Source organism: Abrus precatorius, unplaced genomic scaffold (genome assembly GCF_003935025.1).
Source record: "Abrus precatorius isolate BTA unplaced genomic scaffold, Abrus_2018 Scaffold3, whole genome shotgun sequence".
In the NCBI taxonomy this organism is placed as follows: Eukaryota; Viridiplantae; Streptophyta; class Magnoliopsida; order Fabales; family Fabaceae; genus Abrus; species Abrus precatorius.
In genome coordinates, this window is record NW_020874373.1 from 8694974 (window position 1) to 8718749 (window position 23776).

The following is a 23776-nucleotide window of genomic DNA, read 5'->3' on the forward strand; positions in this document are numbered from 1 at the left end:
CATTTTAAAGTACATAACCTGAATGAACCTTTGTCTCAAAGATGATTCCAGCGGGCCAAAAGTTGCAAGGGGGGAATAAGGATATCGAATACCACTGGTTTATGCTTAGTGAAGCAGAGTCAGAGAGCCTGCTTCTCAAGGACACAAAATCTTAAGCAAATGCACCAACAAAGAGGATTTCAACAGCAGAAAACTACAATTCGACGGTGGGAAGGAATGCTTCCCCTCCACCCCTCCAAAAACAGAAAAAGAGCAAGAAAAAAATATTCTGACACTCTGTATAAAGTGGATGGAGGAAAGAGAGATTAAAAAAAAATATAAAATAAAAATTATGATTAATTATATAGTAGAAAAGGAAGAGATTGAAAAAAAAAATAAAAAAAAAATGAATGTAAGAGAAAATAAGAATGAATCTTCTTTATGACAAGAGGGGCAACGGCTTTCCCAAACTTTTTTCAAAATTTATATATATACACGTATTAATATAAATTTTTGTTTTGACTTTAGTGTGTTGATAGTGATAATAAAGAGTCTGGCTTTGTACCCCAAAATAAGAGAGTCTGGCTTGCAAGTTTAAAGATTACATGAATTACTCTAATTATGTTCTTTTAGCCGAGCTTTTGACTGTAAAATATGTATCATAATATATGGATATTTGATTGGCATCATACTAATGGTTCCTCCATGGCTTTTGTTGAAGTTACGCCACTGGGTTGAATTGAGTGCATGCAATGGTAAGTGATATCATTGTTGGCGTAAGATTACAACTCAGTTAACCTTGTATGGCCCATTTCTTCATGCATTCCCGTGCATGCAGAACCTCGTTTTTCCCCCCCTGCCATTCTCTAGTTTAACTTATGGTGAATTGCTGAGCCCTGTCGTCCTACCATCACGCAAATCCTTTCCATTTCTTTGTTTATGTCATTACCCTTGTGTCTCAGAATTCATAAATGACTATGTTCTCCGTGGAAAGAGTTTCTCCCTCTGACAAATTACATCATCTTACATCAACATATATTGTGGAAGTGAGTTGGAGTAGATTATATTCCTATGGATCCATGCATGCATGATGCATGTGCTTTATTTGTCAGCATTAATTCGTCAACATGCATTCACAGACTCTTCTATTTGTTACCTAAAAATAATAGCACTGAAGATCTATAACTTAACAACTATGATATATAAATATCCCGACATTATCATCACTCAATTAACACTCTTCATCTCTATTACTCCCTCCTTATTCCATCAGATCACTTATCCCGTCCATCATTTCTCTCTCCTATCTCTTTCAAGATGTTGTGTGACTTGTGTCTACCAAACATTTTTTAATAACTTAAATCTAATATTTAACATAAAATAATGTTTTATTTTATTCACATTGGTAGGACATTAGTTTTTACCCTATAAATCTAAATGAGAAAAAGAAAGAAAATGAAAATTCAACAGCCCCTAACCTAAGTCATGGAGATGAGGCCTGAGACTTGCAAGAACTAATAATTGGCTGATAATATTCTCAAGTCAAGCCTATCCACCTTTTGAAAGCCAGGACTGCTTCCCTTTTGTTTAGTTGGGATTCTGTTTGAAATTTCGGAGACTTGCCTTTGTAAAGTGTTTTATGATATTTCAAGAATAGCATTCGGTACTTGTACTTGTCAACAAACATGTTTCCTTTTTCCATCATTGCCACAACTTCATTGGCTCGAACAAAGAATCCACCCCTCACAAATGTATACAGCACGGAATCGAGAAGTTCCTGATCAAACTTCATGGAGATAGAAGAAGCAAGAGCTTTCATCTCACCCCACAGCTCTGTTACCTCTTGATATTTCCCTCCAATTGCAGCATACCCAGTAACCATAGAATGGAAAGTTTGCGCATTTGGGAAGTGGCCTAAGCTTCTCATCTTCTTTAGAGCCTTTTCTGCATCTTGCATTAGTCTCTTCTTACAAAAAAAATGGATTACGTTATTCCAATCATGAACTCCATAATCCACTCTCTGTCCTTCCTTGATTTCCTGCAACAGCTCGGTCATTAGCTCAGCTTTATCTGATTCTGCGCCACTTTTAGCCAGCATACAAGAGTTTTGTTGAGTGACCTTTGGAATTCTAGCTCCTTTCATCTCTTTAAATAGTTGGAGTGCTCCTTGTGTGTCTTGCTGGAGCACCCTGGATTGGATCATTGCCTCATAAGAGCTTGAGTCAAGCTGAATACCAGCTTTTCTAGCGTCTCTCAGAAGTGATTTGACATCTGCAGCCCTATTTGCTCGACAATATGCTTTAAGAAGAGAGGCATATACAGATGAACCAGTTCTAACTCCAGCTAGACGCATCTCGTCAAGGAGATCATGTGCCTGATCCAGCCATCCAAGTGAAATGCATGAATTAATAACACGAACCAAGGTGGAATTGTCATTGGAAAATGGGGAATCTTCTCTTTCGGCCTTGAGAAGAAAATCTGCTAAATCCTTGGTCTTGCCAGCTTCTAGAAAAGCTTTAACTAATTTCACATAAATTGTTTCAGTAGGTTGCAGTATACCATGTTTGGTTGTAATCAAGTCCACCTGTGTCTGCAACTTAGCTAATAAAGAACCAAGTACGATATTTGACTCTGCTTGAAGTTTTGAGAAGTTTCTATCTTTAGAGAACTCCTCATACGAAAATACAGCATTTCTAAGTGGCCTGTTATTCTCTAAACTATCTAAACCTTTACTGTTGTTGAAACTAGGCACAGAAGCCAGTCCTGGAGAATAGTTATGATCAATTTCAGTAGCATTTATCATAAATTTGGCACCTGCAAGGGAATTTCTTGCTTCCTTTGCTTTCCTAAGCATTTCCAAAACCATGTTTGAGGCAGAATCTAGATCCCCAAATTTCAGATGGCATGTCAGCAAACAATTATAGAACTGTCGGAACTGTAAATCAGTTAGATTTGGAGCTTCCTCTATATGTCTTTGCAGCTTCTTGAGCTCTTCTCTTCGGCCATTAGTCTCATACACACTGGCCATTATTATCAGTAAGTTTGAATCAGTTTTCACACCGATTCGAGGCATCATATCTAGAAGCTGCTCTGCCTTCCTAGATGTCTCAAATAAGAGACACCCTGCCAAAGCAATGCTAAAAGCAGCAGTATTTGGCTTCATGGCTATCAGAGGGGCATTGCTCTTTTTACGTGGATCTACTCTATTGTTTTGGAACAAATAACCTATTTCAAGAATCAACTCAGCAGCAAGGTAACTTCCATCTGCTGTTTGAGACATGTGTGCCAAAACTGCAGACCAAGCAGTGACTGGGGGGAAATGCTCCATGTCTATAATCTTTCTTAAAATGGTTGATGCAGGAACTGGTAGTCCAGCTTTTGCAAGGCCAAAGCTAAGGTAGATAAGCACCTCTTTTTCTAACAAGTCTTGTTTACCTTCCTCAATAGCACGTTCCACCAATTCGTAAGCTCTTCCCAGCCATTGCTTATCAAGGCTGTCCACATAACTTGTTACCAGCTTGCTGACAACAGATTTTCTGGGAAATCCCTCCATGTGCATATGCTGTTCAAATAATTTCCATGAATAATCTAATTGATTCGCACTGATAGCATTTAGAATTTCCAAACTAACTTTGGCTGGGTCTCGAGCCTGGACTAGGATTCTTTCGGCCACACTAGAGAAATATCGTCCTTGAAAAGTAAATTTATTCTCTGATCCCAGCAGAAATGCTTGCGAACATGAGTTGGCTAAATAAGGGCTAACAGACTTTGCAATAAACTGGACACTTCTGTTATTGAAAACTTGAGCTGTGCCATAATTGCAATTAGCAACCATGACACATAAAACAAAAGGGAAATCAGGTCCTGTTTTGAGCTTTCGTATTGCAAGCATCTTCAACCATCAGCAATTGTGTGTAGATGAATCTCAACGAAGTCGATAAAAATCTGTGCATTCAGAGTGTCTGTTGGAAAACAAGCATAACAAATGTCACACTATGACAGTACAAATAAGTCATTATTATGCTCACAAAGAGCAATGAACATTGTTAAAAGTAGAACTTTCAACAAGAGGAGTCTGATGAAAACAAACACAAGTTTTCACGAGACAACCAAAAATAAACAAATTCAAAAATTGATTTTTTTTTTTAAGTTGATATAGCATTTCCATAAAATCAATCTAATTACATTGGCCAAAGCGAACCTTCACTTATTTGAATTACATCTAACATGAGACACAGACACATGAAAATTATGCTTCGGCATCAGTCCTACATATATTTCATTATCAATGCCATAAACCCAATCAAAGTTTGACTCTTGACAGAAGAAGTTAACAAACACATATATTCAGCATCGGAAACTATAAATAAGCTGATAAAAATCCCAGAAAGCAATTAGCATTTCCCACTGGCTGGCTAATAAGTGATAAAAATCTAAGAATTATGTCTCACCAAGATAAGAATTGTAAGAAGGAGCACTAGATATACTCAGCCTCACTTTTATCCTAATTACCTGCAACAAGTGTCAACAATAAAAATATTACTACCAAAAATTATATATATAATCTTTTTGGGGTATTTTATCAAGCAGGTTATGGGAGTTTGAAAAATAACAACTTAGTGCCCATTGATTCACTTGGTAAACAGAAACACAACACAACAACTAATGTTTAAGGACCGCACTTGCTTTCTCCACTTGCTCTGCCATACTCAAACAGTCACCGGCAGAAACCGCCGTCCCTCAATTCGGCCTCTGCCACCGTAGAAGCTACCGTTAGCCACCAACAACAAGGCCCTAATGCCTATGCTCTGGGTTTATGGGTTAATTTTAAGTCCATACTAGTTTGGTGTGGGCCTTTCTGCATTTTTCTTTTCTTACACGACGTTTATTATTTTTAAGACAGAAATATTCACAAATGGATGGGTTAAGTTATTTAATTTATAGATTTTTTCATATATAATATTTAAATGTGAGATTTTATTTAATAGAGATTAAATATATATCACTTAATTAGTGACATGTTAGAGTTAGTTTGACCTTTTGCAATTTGAAAAAAAAAAAGTAGTTTTCGTCACCGATAAAATTACAAAAAGAATTTTATCAAATTTACAGAAACGGATTACTTTATCATTTTTGTTCAATGTGTTATTTTAATTTTAATTTGTTCATTCTTGCTCAAAATTTTTGTACCTTCGTGAGTAGTGGTTTTCCTTTTGAAATAAAAGGGAGTTAAATAATTTATTTTTCAAAAACCTAATTTATTCAAACGAACAAATCTTATTCCAATTCATTGATACACGCAATGGTGTATGGTTTGTCATTTTCAATTTGCACATGTATTATAAAAATAGTTTAATTTTAATATATTATCATATAAAAAATTTATTGTCAATTAATTATAATCTAATGTAGATATTATTTTAAATTAAATATTATTAAATTAATTATTTTTGTTTGTACAATAATGTAAGACTAGATGACAATATTTTTATTTGTTATTGATGTATTTAATTAAAATTCTATAATAATATATTTATAGTTATATGTATTTTATGTTCTGCAAATATTAAAAACAAAATATATGTTTATATATTAATTTATATATTTTTATATGAAAATAAAAATAAGAAGATGAATTTTTAAAATAAAATAAGAGATGTGATAGAAAAATACAATAAGAAATTAGTAAAAAGAGTTGTGCAAATTTGTTGTAAAATAATATATATCTCTTTTAAAATATTTATTTTTTGCAAATTAATTTTCTCAAACAAATAAAGTTGACGCTTTATGAGCTCTTCAAATATTTTATGCATTATAAGAATTTACACATAGTTATAGTATATTTAGTGTTGTGTAATATACTGGTATGAAATTACTTTAAAAAATAAATTTATTATTTTTAATAAATTTTAATTTCTCAATCATCTAATAATTTTTTTAAAATTTTAAAATTTTGCAATTTTCTACTATATTGATTGTAAGTTCTTCCTCGCCGAGTGCTTTCTATAAGTTGTAAGATTTAAACATTGTTTAAAATGTTAAAAAAAACCTTGTTTAAAATAATTTTGTAATTTTATTTAATATATTATCGGTATAAATATTTCTTTTTGCTAATGGTATAAATATTTTTATACTATCAAATTTAAAAGGATTGATATATATTTTTTTTAGTTGTTTAAATTATACAACTATTTTAAAATGATTATTTTTATATGCAAATAGTTGATATAATAGTATAAAGTCTACTGCAGTGTAATTGATATTATATATATATATATATATATATATATATATATATATATATTGTAATTCAATTTTTATTTTTTAAATTACATGAATTTTTTAGTGACAACTGACTGGCACTAGTTCAGGGGTGTATTTTAAGCAATTTTTAATATAATAATTTGAAAATCAAATTATAGTTTAGTTAAAAAGAATATTTCGACGAATTTGACATTTTTTAACGTGAGTTTATCAAATTGAATAATTTTTAATGATTTTGTTAATATTAATATTTAAGTTTCAGTTTCAATATTTAAAAATAATACTTTTACTAAAAATATTTATTATTGTAAAGTTACACAATTGTAATAAGTGTTTTTTTAATTAGAAATTTATCACTTTAATCATAATTTAAATTATTTGTCAAGTATCTTTAAAATATTTTTTAGAGTTTAATTTTGATGCATTATAAATGTAAAATATTTTATATTATCAATTAATTAAAATACACAATAAATATAAATTTTAAATTAATTTGTATAGAAATCTATAATTTTTGCCAAAGTGACAATTTATAATTACATGCCAATATATTAAATATTTGCGTTGCTAGTATATTTTAATTACAATTTAATGTTTCTATTAATTATTAAGAAATTTTTATTCGATATTCTGAGAAGATACTTTCTCTATTTTATTTTAGATGTTAATTTGGTACTTTCTATTTTTTAAAATCAATTAATAAGATATTAACTTTGCGTAAATAACACTTTTATTTATTAGGGGTGATTCTCACCAAATATCCATTATAATAACTTCGGTAGCATCTTACGTTCAATTTTTTTTAGAAAATTATTAATTACACGACTTATTACGATAAAATTGACCCTTTTGTTTTTTTTAACTAAACTGGTTTTTTTTATGAAAACAGTTGCAATATAGTTATTAGTTTATTTAAGTATTTAGGTTAGATATTAATAAATGTAAAAAATATTGAAAATAATTATTTTTAATTTTAAAAATAATAAATATTCTGAAAAAAATTAATCAAAGATACATATAATATAAAATTAAGAGGATATACTCTATCACTTTTTTTTTTTATAATTATATAATACATCACTTTAAAAGATACTATTAAGGTGTGTAGTGAGAAAGAATGAATAAAACATTAATAATTTAGTGTTTAAAAATTTAATAAAATTATATTAAATTACATTTAAACATTAAAGATATAATTTACTGAAATGAATTTTGTAAAACTAGATATGTTACTAAAAAAAAAGTTAGCAATACACTTTATAACACATATTTTTAATATATTTTTTATTATTATTGAAATTTATTAAAACTAAAAAAATATTAAAAAAATATTAAATTTTCAATAGAAAAAAGTAAAATATACATGTTTTTTTATAATTTTTAATAAATATTAATCAAGAATAAAAGTTGTATTACAAACCGTATTACTAATATATTGCTAATATTACTAATAAATAGGTAAAAACATTATTGGTACGGAGTACAAATGCATGAAGAGAGGGGGAAACAGAAGATGAATAAGATGGAAGAGTCAAAACTGGGTGGATTTCTGGATCTCTAGTTTCTGCTTCTGCTTCTGCTTCCGCTGGTGCCGCTCCTAATTGCAAATTCTCATTTCTCTGTGCTCCGCTCAGAGCCATGATTTTTGAAACTGCTCAAGATTACGTCAATGTCTCGTTATTTTTTCAAAGTTATCCACATCAAATTTAGCAATAATCTAAATTTTGGATTTGAACTAGCTTTAGAGAAATTCCAAACATTTTAAAAAATAGGTACAAATAAACAATTAAAAATTCAAACATTTTATGTGTCTTGCCGTCAATGATTGCATTGATGCATGAATTACTTTTTTTGTCATTTTTTAAAATGAATAAATAATTTATTAAGATCAATAAAAGATAATTATATGTTATAATTTTTTATTCTATTTTTAAAATATCTATAATATTAAATAACTAAATCGGTGAGTTAAATATAAAATAATTGAATCTATTTATTTAAATGAATAATAGATGAATATTTTGTTAACATAAATTTTGTAATAATGTAAGTATAAAAAGATTTAATAATTAATACATCTAGAAATAAGTTTTAATTTTTTATGATTAAAAAAATATTAATAATTATTTATTTTAAAAGAACTGGAAGGAGTGTAAAGAAAAAGAAAAATTAATATTTTCAAGTCCTTTTATTTCAGATTTTTCATGAAAAAAAATTTTACTTGAAAATATTACTTTTAAAATTTTTAATATATTTTTTTAAAAATAAGAATTTAAATTATTCTAAAAACAAATTTAGTAGTTTGTTTTTCTTTAAAAGCAATATGAAAATATTGGACAATTACTTAATTACCTTGTGGGCTTAAGGGAGATACAGCAATTGAAGGGAGAGGCGGGCCGTTTCGTCCAAGAACTGCAGGGCCTGCCAATAAAAATCTGGTCTTAGCATTTTTCTTATGGTGGACAAAAATAAAAGGGCAAAAATTTTAAACAAAAAAAACTTGATCACATCGAACAAAAATAAAAATCGATCATAAGAAAAATTGTTTATGAGATTCTTAAAAAAAGAAAAAGAAAATCAAAAGTATCAGTAAAATATACTGCGATTGCAAACATAAATGTAGTTGAACAATCAATACCCGGAGCAGGTAAAGGAGAACCAGAAGCTGCAAAGTACAATAAAAAATAGTATTAGAAATCTAATTGGTTTATGGGAAAACTAAAGAGGAAAAATGGAAGTTTGTCAAAAAGTATAAATATTTAGACTGAATTGAATGTGCACCTTTGCACTGTAAAGGAAGTCCATTAATGTTGCATGCTCGTGAGAGGGAGAGGGTAAGAGCTTGGCTAATGGGTTGTTGGAAAAACGGAGCATTGGCTGATATTACCATGCAAGCACAATCCATGTTAGTGCTCATCAAAGACCTTAATGAATCACAACACGTAGTTGATGGCATTGAAACTTTATTGGTGCTTCCTGTAATGATGTTGGCGCATGGTGTGAAACTGCTCATCATTGAGGTTGTGCAAGGGGTACTAACCTGCCCATCAACCAAATTTACTGAACTGACTATAAGGGTTGCTAGCATCATTCTTATTTGAAAAGCACTCATGAACTGCTCCATGAGGGGTAGGAGGATCAATCTTAAATGGAAGAAGATTGATGTGTAATGGGATATTCTATGTTGGATTAAACTAAAGAAAAGGAATGGTTTTTATACTACATTGGTTTTCTACAATATTTTGGAGAAGAGAACAGGTAGATTTGAATATGATCAAGGAGTTCAACTAATTTGACTAACATTTCCAGTGGAAGAATATTTCAGTCAATTACCGCAGTTATTTTTACAAACTAGCAATTTGGTATGGTTGGCTAGAATTGAGCTTTTCATATTTTTGAAAGTTGATAATGTTATTCGAAATGAAATTCCAATTGATAGTAGATGCTAATTGCAATCATGCACGAATAATCTCTGAGTAGTTTGTGGATATTTGGTCTTATTATAAGGACCTAATTCATCCAACAAGCTTGGGAAAGATACTAGACACCCATTTTTTAGGTGTAGAGTGGGTGGAAGGAATGGAGAGATAAAAAGGGGGTGTGGGGAGGAGAAGTGATTGATTATGCCATGCAAAAACAAGATAAAAAAAAGGAGTGGATGAAAAATAAATGTAAGAGAAAATGAGTGAAAAAAAATATAATGGTTAACAAGCTTGGTAGTAGTTTAAGAGTTAACGTCTTGTGTCTCGTTTCTATCCCAAGAAATTTACATCTGCTAAAATTACAGGAGCAATTGAAAAGTGCAATCAAATTTTCCAAACAACTTTAGTCACCTATTGGAACATGTTTGTGTGTCTATTTAATCTGGTGCAAATCCCCTATGTTAATATAGAGGTGTCAAATTGTCAAGGCACATTGTGGATATGTCAGGGACTAATACTACTAAACATTTTATTTATTAATCTTTTATTTCTAATCTTCGGCGTGATCATCGGTGCATATTGTGGAAATAGAAAAATCGAAAAGCTGTTAGAAAAAGTATCCCATGTTTCAATGGGCATGCCTAGAAGCTGCCTTCTCTGTTAAGCATTGGTTACTGTTATTATTCAATGAGTTAAATTTTAACTCCCTTTAAGTAGCCCTCTCCATTATGCATCATAATTATTGCACCAAAAGCATGAAACATACTGCATAGCTAGCACACAAATCATTCTCAAAAGTAAAGTCATTATGAAAAGATGATACATTTGGTGCTTTTAATACCCGCAATATTACTCATGCGCTAGGGGCATATCAATTTAGCAACGCAGGAAAGATAAGAAACATAGAAGGACACATAAGGCTAACTTTATTGACAAAGAATCTGTTGCATATGTAAGTAAAGCAAAAAAAAGATGTTCACCTGCTGCTTAAGCAAGCTAGCTGCCACTTCTTTTTGTCGCTATAAGCCATTCTTTTGTGACTTTTCCACCTCCAAAATCCAAAGAAACCCATTAATTCAGCACTTAAATATTGGCATGTGATCGTTGGGGGAATATCTGACAGCAATAGCTTCATCCAATGGCACCCAGAAGAGGGATTGAAATGCTGTTGAGCATGTCCCTTGTGGTGGCTCTTTTGGGAGCCACATTGGCTCAATCCGAATCAAGTTGCACCAATGTGCTCTTAAGCCTTTCTCCTTGCCTTGACTACATAACAGGAAATGCCTCTACCCCTTCATCTGTTTGCTGTTCTCAACTTGGCTTTGTGGTGAGAACACAGCCACTTTGTCTATGTGAGGTTGTTAACAGTGGTGCCTCATCCATTGCTGCCAGTCTCAACATCAATCAGACTAAGGCCTTGCTACTTCCTAGTGCTTGCAACGTTCAAACACCACCTATTAGCACCTGCAGTGGTATGAGTTAAATTTGTTCCTGAAAATATTTTATAATGAAATATGTAACTGAGATCATGTATGATTTCAGGCTCAGCTTCTTCCTCATCAGGTGTTTCTGTTTCCAACATTCCAAATTCCCCTTCAGGTACCAAACAAAGAGAAATGAATTTGAATCCTCTCATGTTGATAAGTAACATGATTTGGTCGTGTCAAAGAGAGAAATATACAATCTTAATAAATTTTAATTAGTACAACCTAGGATCAATCAAGGTGGGTCGGTCTGTATTTGATAAAAATTATATCTTTTTCTCTCCAAACCATATCATGTTACATATCAACATGAGAGGATTCCATTTTTAAGAGAAATTCTTAACTGATTTTATCAAAAACATTTATGCAGTTTGAGGTGTGTCACGTTAAAAATTGTACTTTCGAGTAAGAATTAGTAATAAATGTGACAGTGACCCATTTTTCAGCAATTTGGGGTGAGTGAAAAATGTATTTTTGTGTAACACACTAACAACATTTTTGGTCAGCTTAATTTTAAAAGAAATAATTGTTTTTCTTTACCCCCATGATGCCCAAGAATTTATGCCAAAGTTATTGCATATTATACTGACAATTTCAACTCCAGAAAAATGGGTGCAATTTGGTTCCTGTTTCTTTCAGTTGCACTGTTTAATTATGACTAGTCCTGTAGAAAAGAAACAGAAAAGGTAAAGTTTTAGCATGTTAGTGAATTTGATGGTTTTTTGGTACAGGGATTGGATCCAATACCTATTCATCAACGACCGGAGGCAGTAGAAGTGTCGGTGGTTCATATCATGAAAATTCAAGTTCCACTACGTTGCCTTGTTCTTTGCTTCTATTATTTCTCTTTGCTACGACTTTGACTTTCTCATTCAAGACCGCCACCTAGACTGCGACGTTGCACATTTGTAAGAGAAATTTTAATTTTATAACTATTTCTAGAAACATTATCAGTATTACGTGGGATCACATGAGAAATGTGATGAAGAGATAGATTGAGAGAGAGTAAAAAAAGAGCTAATAGAAAATTATTTTAGAAAGAATGTGTATTAATAATATAACTCCTTCTAAAAACACTATCAGTATTATGTGAATTCAACTGCTCTGAGCATACCCACTAGTTTCCTCTTTCCTTTAACCATGTTAGGATTTCCCCTATATAGTTGATGCCGATTTGTATTTCTTCTACTATGCTTTTAATTATGTCTGTGGTTTGTGCCTTGATATCACATTAGTTTTGATTATCGACATAATTTAAGATCGTTTTGAAGAATTTGTCATGATTCTTTTATAAAATTCCTTACAAGTTATTATTTGTATTAATTATTTACATAAATATCTTTAGTAAGACAAAATAATTAATTAAGTAAAATAAATTATGACAATGAATCTTGATAAATTTAATGTTATTATAAAATTACCTATACTTTTCAATTCCTCATAGTTAAAAGAGTCTTACATTTACAATGAAAGAATAAGAGATTGTATTTTATAAGTTTGGAGTGTGCGGAATTTCGGGTCAAACAAGTGGCTTTATAGAATACTCCGCACAGAACCAAAAACAGAAATCAGAATTGTCGTATTTCAAGATAGATAAATACCTCTCGCATATATAAACTATGATTTCTAGCTAAGCTGCTGCAACCATTAAAAAGTGGATGTCCACTTAATGAAATAGATATTAGATATGATCATATATATGAAAATTTCAAGTTCGCAAGGTTCCAAAAAAAAATCATGATCTAACACACTGTAAACTAAATCTCAGTGTATCTAAAGAAACAACTCCGAATCTTCAATGTGAACCTAGAGTTGGTGAATCATGAAGGTTATAAGAAATTAACTGAAACAGGAGTGATTGAATTTGATAAGCAAGAAAGAGCGAAACGTCATGATCTCATCTTATGCTTTAAAATCTTTATAGGTTAAGCAATACATCAGTTTCTAATTTCTTTATTCACTTCATTATCTGCGCATTTGTGTTGGCTAGTGAGTGCTCCGTGACTCATCAATTCTAGCCAAGTTATCACTAGTGTAACAAAATTTAGAAATCGTGATATTCAAGTCACATTAGATAAAGGTCAGATTAGAATGAGTTAGGTATGCCTAATTATGTTTAGCGGGATGAACAAAACCGGAGATTATAGGGTGTTGCGATTTTAATACGTTCTTAAATAATATGGTGTGATTATATTTAAAAGATAAAGACATACTTTTTATTAAATTTAATTGTTGAGTCCTGTAGATCTTTATTGAATTAACATTATGTTCTTCTCTTTTCAAGATACTCATATAATATAACAACATGAGAATTCTAAATTCTGGATGCTATGGGTTGTAATTTGTTCAAGTTATAGTTTAGATCTTATGTAAAATTGGGAAATTTGATTCCAAAGGCAATACTTTACTGAGTATTAAAATAGAAAAAAACTTAAGAGTTAGGTTTAAATTTGAGAAAAGTTTTCACAAGTAACTGCTTTAATTCATTTGATTTTATTAGACCGACATTTATAATTTGGACACTAAACATACTTTTGGTGCGTTTATATACCTTTTTTTTTTTTCAAAGAAAATGTATTTCGTTCTATGTATAAATTAATGCATATAAGGTGTGTTTTAACATAATTGAATAAATGAACGAATAGAAAAGTAAAAATTAAAAACCTACAAACACCGCTACATTAACAAAGATAAAGTAACTTAAGTTTGGAGAGGGATACTTGTACATTTCTAACATAATAAAGTGTAAATACTAAATAGTAATATTTGATAGAAAGTTAATTTTGTATGGACAAGAGTACGCTAGTTTGAGTAACAATTTCATAAAGCTTTTATTACATAAAATATTTATACCATGAACTTTATTATAAAAGTTAGAGTTTTGTTAACCTTAACTGAATTTAAATATCCACAAATAAAAAATTTTATAACAAAAGTACACGGTTATTGTATAAAAGTATACGATTATTGTATTGAAGTTATAAAAATATAATAAATACTTTTTCTTTAATAAAATTTTACTATTATTAGCTGCTTATTTCTAGATTAACAAAACTCTAAAATTTATTGACATAAATTATAAGTTATTGATAAATATATAAAATAAGTGATTTGAGATGGTGACTTGAGCACTTTTCATGTTAAAAATTTAGATTATTTTGTTAAATTTTTTTTAAACTTGAAACTTTTACAATTACTTGTATATTTCAGAAAAAAAAAATAGAATTGTAGTGTTTTGATTCCTTTTTTTTTTATCTATTTTGTAGTTGAAATCAAAGGAGAAACATCACTCAAAGTCAAAGAAAAAAAGAATATATAAAGCATGAAGTTGCAGAAAAAGTTAGTTGTTGGAAGTTTCTCGTTGTAGTGAGATACCCTCGCTGCAAAGAGAATGTTTAAGTTTGAAGAGGGTGATTTTGTGTTCCTCTTGTTACAGCGAGAATGTGTAACGAGATTTTCTTATGTCGTTGTAGCAAGAAATATCATTATAGTGAAAGACAAACAAAATTATCTAATTTTAATCTTCATGTCTTGCTACAGCGACACTTCCTCGCTGTAGCGAGAAAAGTTCGTGCAAATCAATATAAAAAGTAACTTTTATATTTTTAAAGAGACTACTGTTCCATTTGAATTTTAGGAAGAGAGAGAGTAGCGCAAAGCAGAGCAAAGGAAAAGAGTAGGAATGCTCAAGTTTTAATGTTCTACTTTATTTGTATCTCATTTCTTGTTCCTATGGTTGCAATGAGCAACTAGAATTTGCATGAGATTGAATGTAAATTTTTTAACTTAATGTATTCTCAGTAATATATATAAATATAGTTATTTCTTCTTCATTTTTATTGATTTGGTGATTTCAATTCGTGTCAATGTTTGAATCTATCTATTTGATAGTTTCTTGAGCTCATATTTGAGTTATATTTGGAAAAGTATTACTTAGATTTAGATTTGATTGAGATTACTCAATAACTGGTTACTCTAGGAATAGATTTCAAGTTATTGATTGCTTTTAAATCCTGATTTTAATGTTGGATAATTTGTTAATTGTTTGAGAAATCAACATTTAAGAAATTATCTTAGAAATGTAGTTTAAGAAATTGAAATATGTTATTTTTGTATTTTACATCAAATTCATTGGAGATAGTTGCTATATTTATCGTTGAATTACTAGAATACAGAGAGAAAGATAGACGAAATTCAATCCTAATTTCTTTAATTTGAATTTTACTATATTTTACATTATCGTTTTACATTGTAATTGTTACTTAAAATTTTATGAAAAATCATAAATCAATTTTATTGTATATAAGCTCAATTAATTTTTATCTTAACAATTAATACATTTTGAATTACTTTCTAAAGACGATATATTCTAGTACTCTATCGATTATTATTTGCAACAGACTTGATATACTTGTTGTGTTTAAAGTAAAAGTTCCAACAGTTATAAAAATTTTTTATTAGTTTTTACAAACACACCTTGAAATTATTTTAAAGTTACTTGACCTCTTACCAAAATTTCAATTTTATCTTCATTTCTATTTTTGTACATTTTTTTTTTGTGTTATATTCTAAAGTTTGACATTACTTAACTTAAAAAAAAAAAAAATTACTTAAATTCTTAACAACAAATATTGACTTCAAATTAAAAATAGTTTAGAGTGTTATTAGGATATTAGAACTAGAAAATCCTAGTTACCGAATTTGTGGAAGCAAATATAGATGTGTGTATAATTCTGAATAATTGCAAGACAAAAACTATGTTTTTTTTTTTTCGATTTTTGATAAAAACTTCATATTATCCCCAATTAAACACATAAAATTCATATATCTTCTTTGAATTAGTCACGTATGTTCCATGTCAATACTTGTAGTTGATCATCTAAATATTTTGGTCGATTTTCATTTGAGACTTTTAAAAAATGATTTTTCAAGTCTAAAAAATATATTTTAATAATGTTTTTCGTTAGTTCTTTTGTATGTTGGAAGTGTATTCTTTAAGTTTTTATTTTCTAGTTATTTTGTTAATGTTGATGATTTTAATAATGATGTAAATGTTGTGATTTGAATTTGTTCTTTCAAGGTTTAGGGAAGTTAGTGCCAAAGAAATGGGAGGAGCTGGAACATCAAAGTTAATTTTATGAAAACTCAATAGTGATTTTTGGAATATCAAATCCTCAATCTGTGTACCTAACTTTAGCACCTGCTAGCACACTTGGATGTCGTGGTATTAATTTATAGTTTTGACTTTATAGCGTTATGCATATGATAATCATATCACAATTTCATGATGTTGAATACTGATGCATATGATAATAAATAGCAGCGTCTTGGCTTAGAGCAAAAAAGTCACTAAAATAAAAGGGCATTTGAGTTAAAATGTAACAAATGGTAATCATTAAAGGGATTATTTGCCGTGAATATTTAAGGGTTTAAATAACATTAACGGAGAGTAACCTCTCTTTTATTTTTCTTTGTTTCCTTCAGCTGAGATATTAATGAAGTTTGATTTATTACTTGTTTAGATTGTGCCTTGATTTTCTAAGTTTTTATTAATGATATTTAGATTTTATTATTTGTTCTTGATATTTTATTAAGTTGACGATTTTTCCATTAATCTTGTAATCTATACCTTAATTAAAAAAATTAACATATGAATTTGACATGAAGGTAGATTTTTAAATTTCATTGCTGAAGGATTTTTTTTATGGATTTAGTTGGGTTTATTGAGGTTCAACGTTTATATATTTCAAAAGTAAATTAAGGAATTAATATTTTTCCAAGATTTCAATAATTTTTAATGAAATAAAAAATTAATCTATAGTTAATACTGAAACCTAATTCTGAATCTCAAGAAAATAAACTAAGACCATTAATTTAATTTGATAAATTTAAAAATATCTTTAATAGTCTCTAAAAACATTCATCCATTAAATTAGCAGTGAAATAAAATTACATTATTAAATAGTAACAAAATACTAAGTTATTATATTAAATGACATAAAATTGTTAACACAAACAAAATAACGTCATTGAAAGTTTGACTTCAATAATGTAAAAAGAAGAAAAACAAAATGAATAATAATAATAATAATAATAATAATAATAATAATAATAATAATAATAATAAAAGATGTGGTAGAAGAATTGAAGATTACAAGTTAAAAATTAACCCAAAATTCAAACTTAATCCTAGTTAAATCCTTAATGACATTATTTTGTGTATATTGCCGTCTTAGCTGTCACTTAATATCATAATTTAGTTTTTGCCATTGTTCAATAATGATAAATGCCTTAAACTACTAATCTAAAGGATGGACATTATTTTTAAGAACTATGGAAGGTATTCTAAAATTTTGAGCACTAAATTATTTGACCTATAAAATCTAAAATATCTATTTAGAATTATTTTCATTTTAAAATTATGCAAACTTGGCTTCTCCGTTAACTTTTTTTTTTTACTTAAAATCTCAAATTTATTTTTAAATTTAATTTTTGGTGACATATATTATGGAATTGAAACATAAAATAATTGTTTAAAAAATTAAAAATAATAAATTTAGGACGGACTTAATAAAATTTAAAATATTTTATAACATATGATATTGTTGTTTGAAAAAAAAATTAAATTTTTTTGTGAAATTTGATATTTAGATTAGTGTATTTTGTTTAGAAGATAATTTAATCAGCTGGATTTATAGTTTTTTTTTAAGTGCAACTTAAAATACGAGAATTTTAGGTAGAAGAAATTTAATTAAGAGCTCGATCTTTTAAAATTTAAAAGTAGAACAAATTAATTAACTAATAAGGACCGAAATTGTACGCAAATAAAATTATAAGAAAAAAAAATCAGGCCTTTTTATTTGAGTAAACTTTGAAGTTTACACACTTAAACTGGTTAATATAAACCTAACTTATTTGCGTAATTTAATTGATACTTAATGTTTTTCTTTAAATACTTGATAAATTATAATGACTACTAAGATTAATGAAAACTACCGACTAGAAAGCACATTGCAAAAGAAAAAAAAATTGATTAACAAGTTATAGAATATTATATATTTAAATTTTAAAAGTAAGAAAATATTTGTGTGATATTTTTTAGATTTAATTACACTTTTAGTTTGCACATTTTAACTTAATTATTATTTTGGTCTTCTAACTCTAATTGCTTTTTATCTGATCTTTATAGTTTTTCAATTATTTAAGTTAAATATTTTATTTTAAAATTTATTTAATAATTTAAAAATATAAAAAATATGTACTGTATCATTTATTTAAACACATTTATAAAAAATATATAAATAAAGTTAATTAAATAAAATAAAAAGGATTTTATAATACTTTGTGTGTTCTATTTGTAATTATTTATAAATTAAAACTAAACTCATTTAAAAAAAAAGTAGATTGATTCCCTAGTTCGTACGAAATGAAGAGTCAATATCGTAATGAACGTAGCCAGCTATGGATAAGACATCTGCTGAGGGAAAATGTCGTTGTTAGGGAGTCGTCTTTATTTTTTGTTTAATGTAAAATTTTCTCGTCCACGCGCAATTGGCATGTCAACCTAACGTGAATTGGAATATAACATGATAATTTGAAGCACGGAAAAGAACAAAAGAGAACAGTGGCACTTAAGTATAAGCCAAATTAAAATAAAATAAAAAGAAACTGGGGATTCCAGAAGGTGTACGGGAAGGGAAATGAAAAGGAATTAGAATATGCGGAGAGGGTATTCTATTCGCCGTAGTGAGGTGGGGCACGCAACGCAACGCAACGCAACGCAAGTAAGGGCAAAGCCAAAATTAAACGGAACAAGCCAAACCAATTTGAATTAAGCCCTTTACTTTATTTATATAGGATTTACATTAAGAGTTATTCTTATTATTATTTTCAATTTTCATGAATCAAACTCTAACCTAATCTTCAGAAATAGATACCAATAACATATTGGGTTTGCATTTTTCGAAACAACAAAACCTTAGGGGAGAGCAAGTAACGCAACGCAAACACAAACGCCCAGCATTCCTTCACATTCGCATTCACATTCACCCTTCAGCGTGACCTTTCCTTACCCAATTCCTTTCCTTTTCTTTCTCGCCCTTCCACAATCTCTTCGATTCCATTTCTTCTTCGCTTCCAGGTAAATCCACCTTCTCCTGTATCTCTCTGCTACCCTTGATTTTTATAATTGGAATCTTGAGCGAGGGATGGTGCTTAATTTGCGTTAATTTTGGTTCTATTTCGAGTTGATCCGGTACCATTTGCTCTGTCATCTCCAATTTCCACTTTACGACTCTGTCACCATTCTCGTACTTGATACACTGCTATTTCGTTTTTTTCTTTTTTCTTTCCGGTGCTGAAAAATTTTAGGGCTGGAATCCCAATTTGAATTTTGAGAGCTATGTTCTGTTGTCTTGTGCGTTAAGTGGTTCGTGAATCCAAAACAACGTCACTGGTTACGAGTCTCTTTGTTTTTCCCGTTTAACCTTGTTCGTTACATAATTCTTCGTTGAACTGAGTAGGGCCTTTTTGTAGTCAAGACATTTTCTGGAAATTTCAGTTCATTGCTGTGAGATCATTCACTGAATTTCGGAGCTTGTATTGTTCTTCGGTTATTAATCCATGTTGAACCTATTATGAAAGCATTGCATCGCATTTTGTTCAAAAGATGGTCATTTTTTTTTGCTTCCCTTTGCATTCTTTGTTTTTTATTGGTGATGCTTTGGGTTCTCCCTGCCATGGGTATTGTTTTTTCATGTAGCTCTTTTACATAGGTTTGCTGTAGTATGTAATTGGAAATGGAATTTATTTGTCCTTTGACAGATCAATATTGCTTTTACCTTTGTTTTTGCTTGGGAACATCTACGTTCAAAGGTTCAATATAAGTCGTTCATGGTTTTCTCAAATGACAAAGAAGCATTTTGCTCTATTTGTGCTTGATAAGAAAAGGAGTCCAGTGCATGAACCTTTTACAATTTCGATGAATTAGGTGTCTCTGATATTGTTATTTCATTGACTAATTTTGAACTAGCTTGTGCTTTTTGTTGCCCTACAATCGGGACTGGACATTTAGTTTGGGAGTTTACTATTTAATAACTCTTCAGTATGCATTTTGCTATAGTTTTGAAATCATGCAACAGAGCTGTGAAAAGCTAAAGTTAAAACATAGGGAAGTTCCACGTAACTTTTAATAAAAGGTCCAGGCATGGAATGCAGCTGCTTTATTATGTTTATAACTTATAACTCATCCAAGGCCTCACATATGTCAAGAGGCAATCCCCCGCTGTAAACAAAGAGAAATATGTAAAACATTAAAAGTGCAAGTCTGTATTTGGGCATGATTTGAGAAATAGGTTCTGCTGGTTGATTAACCATGATAACATCTATTGAATTCTACAATTCCTGTACTTATATTGAAAATTGGTTTTGATAGTAAAACTTGAGAATGTGTTGAGTGAAGGGATGGGCAAATTTATTTGAAGGTAATCCCTTTTCCTTCTTGTGTCCTTTATACGTGGAATCAACAAATACTGAGTTGCACTCTTGTGCTTCCTGTGTCCTTTATAAATCCTTATTTTTATCCTGCCATATAGTCTATAGAGTAAGATGAGCCAAGGTCCATAATTGTAGGTGTGTCTATTTGAGTTAAACTTTGATAACCAGGCATGGTTTGTGTGAGTAGTTATAGTTTTATGAGAGCAATCAAGCAATTAATTCTAGTGGTTGATTTAAGTTTTCAGAGGGGGTGAGGTTGAAAGCTGTAGACTTTCTATAGGTAATATGCAGTCTCAATTTTGCAATGGGATGGAGAAGGTAGATTAAATGCAAACTCATGATGTAGAGAACATGGGACAATCGCTGGGGCTATGTGGGTGAAAATGTGAGATTGTTCAGAAGGCACTTTTGGCTTCATCTTCAACAATCAGCTTGTCTTTGGTTGACTTATGAAAGAAACTATTATGTGCTAGTGTCTGCATTGTCAACATGACTTCTACCATTAGGTAGAGGGAGGGACCACTGGTTTGAAATCCTATGGGTCAGTATGTGTCTCTATGTATGACGTACTAGTTTCTATTTACCATATTTACCATCATGATGAATAGAAATAAAATTGAATATATTTTTTTACATCTGATTCCTATATTCCCTAATATTTTTGTTAGTTTCTCAAGTTCTGAATCATAGAAGTTAAATAACAAAATCACTCATAAAGGGATCCAATATTGTCAAAATTATATTCAACTTCACTTCTTTTGTTGTTATTCTTGCTGATGTTGCAAAGAAAATCTAACATGTTTTGTAGACAACAATTTTTCGTGCCAACTTTATATGTGCCATCCTAGCGACCATGTATTTCAAATTAGTACTGCTTCTAACATTGACTTTGAATTTCTGAAGTATCACAATGTTGGCATACCTTATTGGATAAATATTGTGATTGCAGGTGCACCTTCTATATAGCAGAAACTCATTGGCGGAGAGTTATCAGAAATATATGAAATAGTAGTTGTAAATTCGTAATGTCTGGACTGATTGAAGGACTTCCTGATGCTGTTGCAATTAGGTGCCTTGCACGGGTTCCCTTCTACCTCCACCCAAAGTTAGAGCTTGTGTCTCGTTCTTGGCAAGCAGCTATTCGTAGCCCTGAATTATTTAAAGCTCGGCAGGAGGTTGGTTCAACTGAAGATCTGTTATGTGTCTGTGCTTTTGATCCAGAGAACCTATGGCAGCTGTATGACCCTATGCGAGATCTCTGGATCACACTTCCTGTTCTTCCCTCAAAGATCAGGCACCTTTCTCACTTTGGTGCAGTTTCCACTGCTGGAAAGTTGTTTGTGATTGGTGGTGGAAGTGATGCTGTTGATCCTTTGACTGGGGACCAAGATGGTTGTTTTGCAACGGATGAAGTTTGGTCCTATGACCCTGTAGTCAGACAGTGGGCCCCTCGGGCTTCAATGCTAGTTCCCCGTTCTATGTTTGCATGCTGTGTTTTAAATGGGAAAATTGTTGTTGCTGGGGGCTTCACTAGCTGCAGAAAATCAATATCTCAAGCAGAAGTGTATGATCCTGAGAAGGATGTTTGGATTCCAATGCCTGATCTTCATCGCACTCATAATTCAGCCTGTTCAGGAGTAGTGATTGGTGGAAAGGTGCATGTACTGCACAAGGATATGTCAACAGTGCAAGTTTTAGACAACGCAGGGCCTGGGTGGATCGTTGAGGAATGTGCGTGGCTCCAAGGTCCAATGGCAGTTGTCCAGGATGCACTTTATGTGATGAGCCATGGATTTATCATCAAGCAAGACAAAGAAGCAAGAAAGTTTGTAGGTTCAGCATCAGAGTTTCGAAGGAGAATTGGATTTGCGATGATTGGACTAGGTGATGAGTTATACGTGATTGGAGGCTTTATTGGCCCTGATAGATGGAATTGGGACATTAAGCCATTATCTGATGTTGATGTTCTCACTCTTGGGAGCGAGAGACCAACATGGCGCCAGGCAGCTCCAATGACAAGGTGTCGTGGTACTATTCTTGGTTGTACGCCGCTTAGAATTTAGGCCTTTGCTTTCTAGGCGCTCGTGTAATTTGTGATCATGGGGATTATTTGGATCCCTTCAACTAGACAAAGAATCAGTTGTTCAATGGCTTCTCTGTTTTGTATGCAAGCCATAATATTTGTCTTTTGTTTTTATATTGATCACATGTGGTAACGAGGTATTAGCTTCTGTGTCTGTTCTGTTCGTAGCAAAATAGTAAAGGACCACCATTAACCAGGCCACAAATAGGTGCTATTCCCTCCTCAAAATTTACCAATTTTCAGATAAAGGACGTACGGGAAAAATCAACTTCATGTAGCTGTTCCCCCTTTTATTTTCTTTTTGCTCTTGCGAAGATAGCTGAGGGGGGCAATGGTCGTCGAAGTTCGTAGTCTCGTGATCTTAATCTAGCATTAATATAGATATAGAACTGTCCAAAATAAATACTCGCAGCTTTCTTTTGTTTCACACTGAAATTTGATTTTTCTAATTTTGTACTTCAAATGAAGAGATACACATTTGACGGTAAAGTATATCTATAATAGTTAAGTAAAATATCAATAATTGATATTATAATAAGATACAAGTACGTTTATAATAAACTTTGAAGTTGTTAAAATTTTGGCTGTTAATTTCTGAATTAATAATTATATTTTTAGAATTTACCTTTGAAGTATTCTTTAATTTAACCCGTGCTTGTACAGGTTGCTTTTCTAGTTATGTTATAGCAATAAAATTAGCTATGAGATGGGCTTTGCGTTGCATTCCCCCATCCAGGTCTCTCTCTAGTTAGAGTTTAAGTGTTTTGATAGTGCACTTTTTTTGGGCGTATGCGCTTGGGTTAGGATGCTCGTGTCTTTGGTTGCTTGACCTGGAAGATTTTTCATGTTTTTTTTCCTACATTCGTTCTGGACGTATTTCAGTTCGTAGAAAATTTCATCCAAATTGATATTCTATAATGATCAGTCCGGTTTTAAAATCATTACTGGTAACAAAAAATGTTATTAAAATGGATGACAATAATGGTTCACTACTATTATGTTAACAAATAAGCATTTAAAAAAATTTCTAAGTTAAAAAACCATGTTGA

The 23776-nt window shown here is 30.7% G+C and overlaps 4 protein-coding genes across 9 annotated transcripts; 2 read left to right on the forward strand and 2 right to left on the reverse strand.

Annotated features, from left to right (window-relative positions):
• Positions 1 to 1331: 1331 nt before the first annotated feature.
• On the reverse strand, positions 1332 to 4892 carry LOC113861553 (pentatricopeptide repeat-containing protein At1g03100, mitochondrial). Of its 3 annotated transcripts, none has more exons than XM_027494453.1 (3): positions 4615 to 4892; positions 4431 to 4491; positions 1332 to 3941 (listed from the first exon to the last, which is right to left on the reverse strand). In XM_027494453.1, exon 3 carries the CDS (start codon positions 3869 to 3871, stop codon positions 1517 to 1519), a length of 2355 nt encoding a protein of 784 aa, XP_027350254.1. In that variant the 5' UTR covers positions 3872 to 3941; positions 4431 to 4491; positions 4615 to 4892; the 3' UTR covers positions 1332 to 1516. The 3 variants fall into 3 exon arrangements, with proteins under 3 accessions (XP_027350254.1, XP_027350253.1, XP_027350252.1); XM_027494452.1 differs by having other exon boundaries at positions 1334 to 3941; positions 4662 to 4857; XM_027494451.1 differs by having other exon boundaries at positions 1360 to 3924; positions 4662 to 4812.
• On the reverse strand, positions 4420 to 9367 carry LOC113862111. Its single transcript, XM_027495249.1, has 5 exons — positions 9025 to 9367; positions 8882 to 8908; positions 8596 to 8664; positions 7728 to 7894; positions 4420 to 4491 (listed from the first exon to the last, which is right to left on the reverse strand). The coding sequence occupies exons 1-5, from the start codon at positions 9365 to 9367 to the stop codon at positions 4420 to 4422; spliced, it is 678 nt and encodes a 225-aa protein (XP_027351050.1).
• A 1356-nt stretch (positions 9368 to 10723) lies between these two features.
• Positions 10724 to 12085, forward strand: LOC113863568 (non-specific lipid-transfer protein-like protein At2g13820). Its single transcript, XM_027497199.1, has 3 exons — positions 10724 to 11137; positions 11208 to 11264; positions 11881 to 12085. Exons 1-3 carry the CDS (start codon positions 10804 to 10806, stop codon positions 12036 to 12038), a joined length of 549 nt encoding a protein of 182 aa, XP_027353000.1. The 5' UTR covers positions 10724 to 10803; the 3' UTR covers positions 12039 to 12085.
• Positions 12086 to 18835: 6750 nt separating this feature from the next.
• Positions 18836 to 22921, forward strand: LOC113861443 (F-box/kelch-repeat protein SKIP30-like). Of its 4 annotated transcripts, XM_027494251.1 has the most exons (3): positions 19032 to 19289; positions 19520 to 19604; positions 21594 to 22921. In XM_027494251.1, exon 3 carries the CDS (start codon positions 21670 to 21672, stop codon positions 22705 to 22707), a length of 1038 nt encoding a protein of 345 aa, XP_027350052.1. In that variant the 5' UTR covers positions 19032 to 19289; positions 19520 to 19604; positions 21594 to 21669; the 3' UTR covers positions 22708 to 22921. The 4 variants fall into 4 exon arrangements, with proteins under 4 accessions (XP_027350055.1, XP_027350054.1, XP_027350053.1 ...); XM_027494254.1 differs by lacking the exons at positions 19032 to 19289; positions 19520 to 19604 and adding an exon at positions 18836 to 18933; XM_027494253.1 differs by lacking the exon at positions 19520 to 19604 and having other exon boundaries at positions 18959 to 19289.
• Positions 22922 to 23776: the final 855 nt, after the last annotated feature.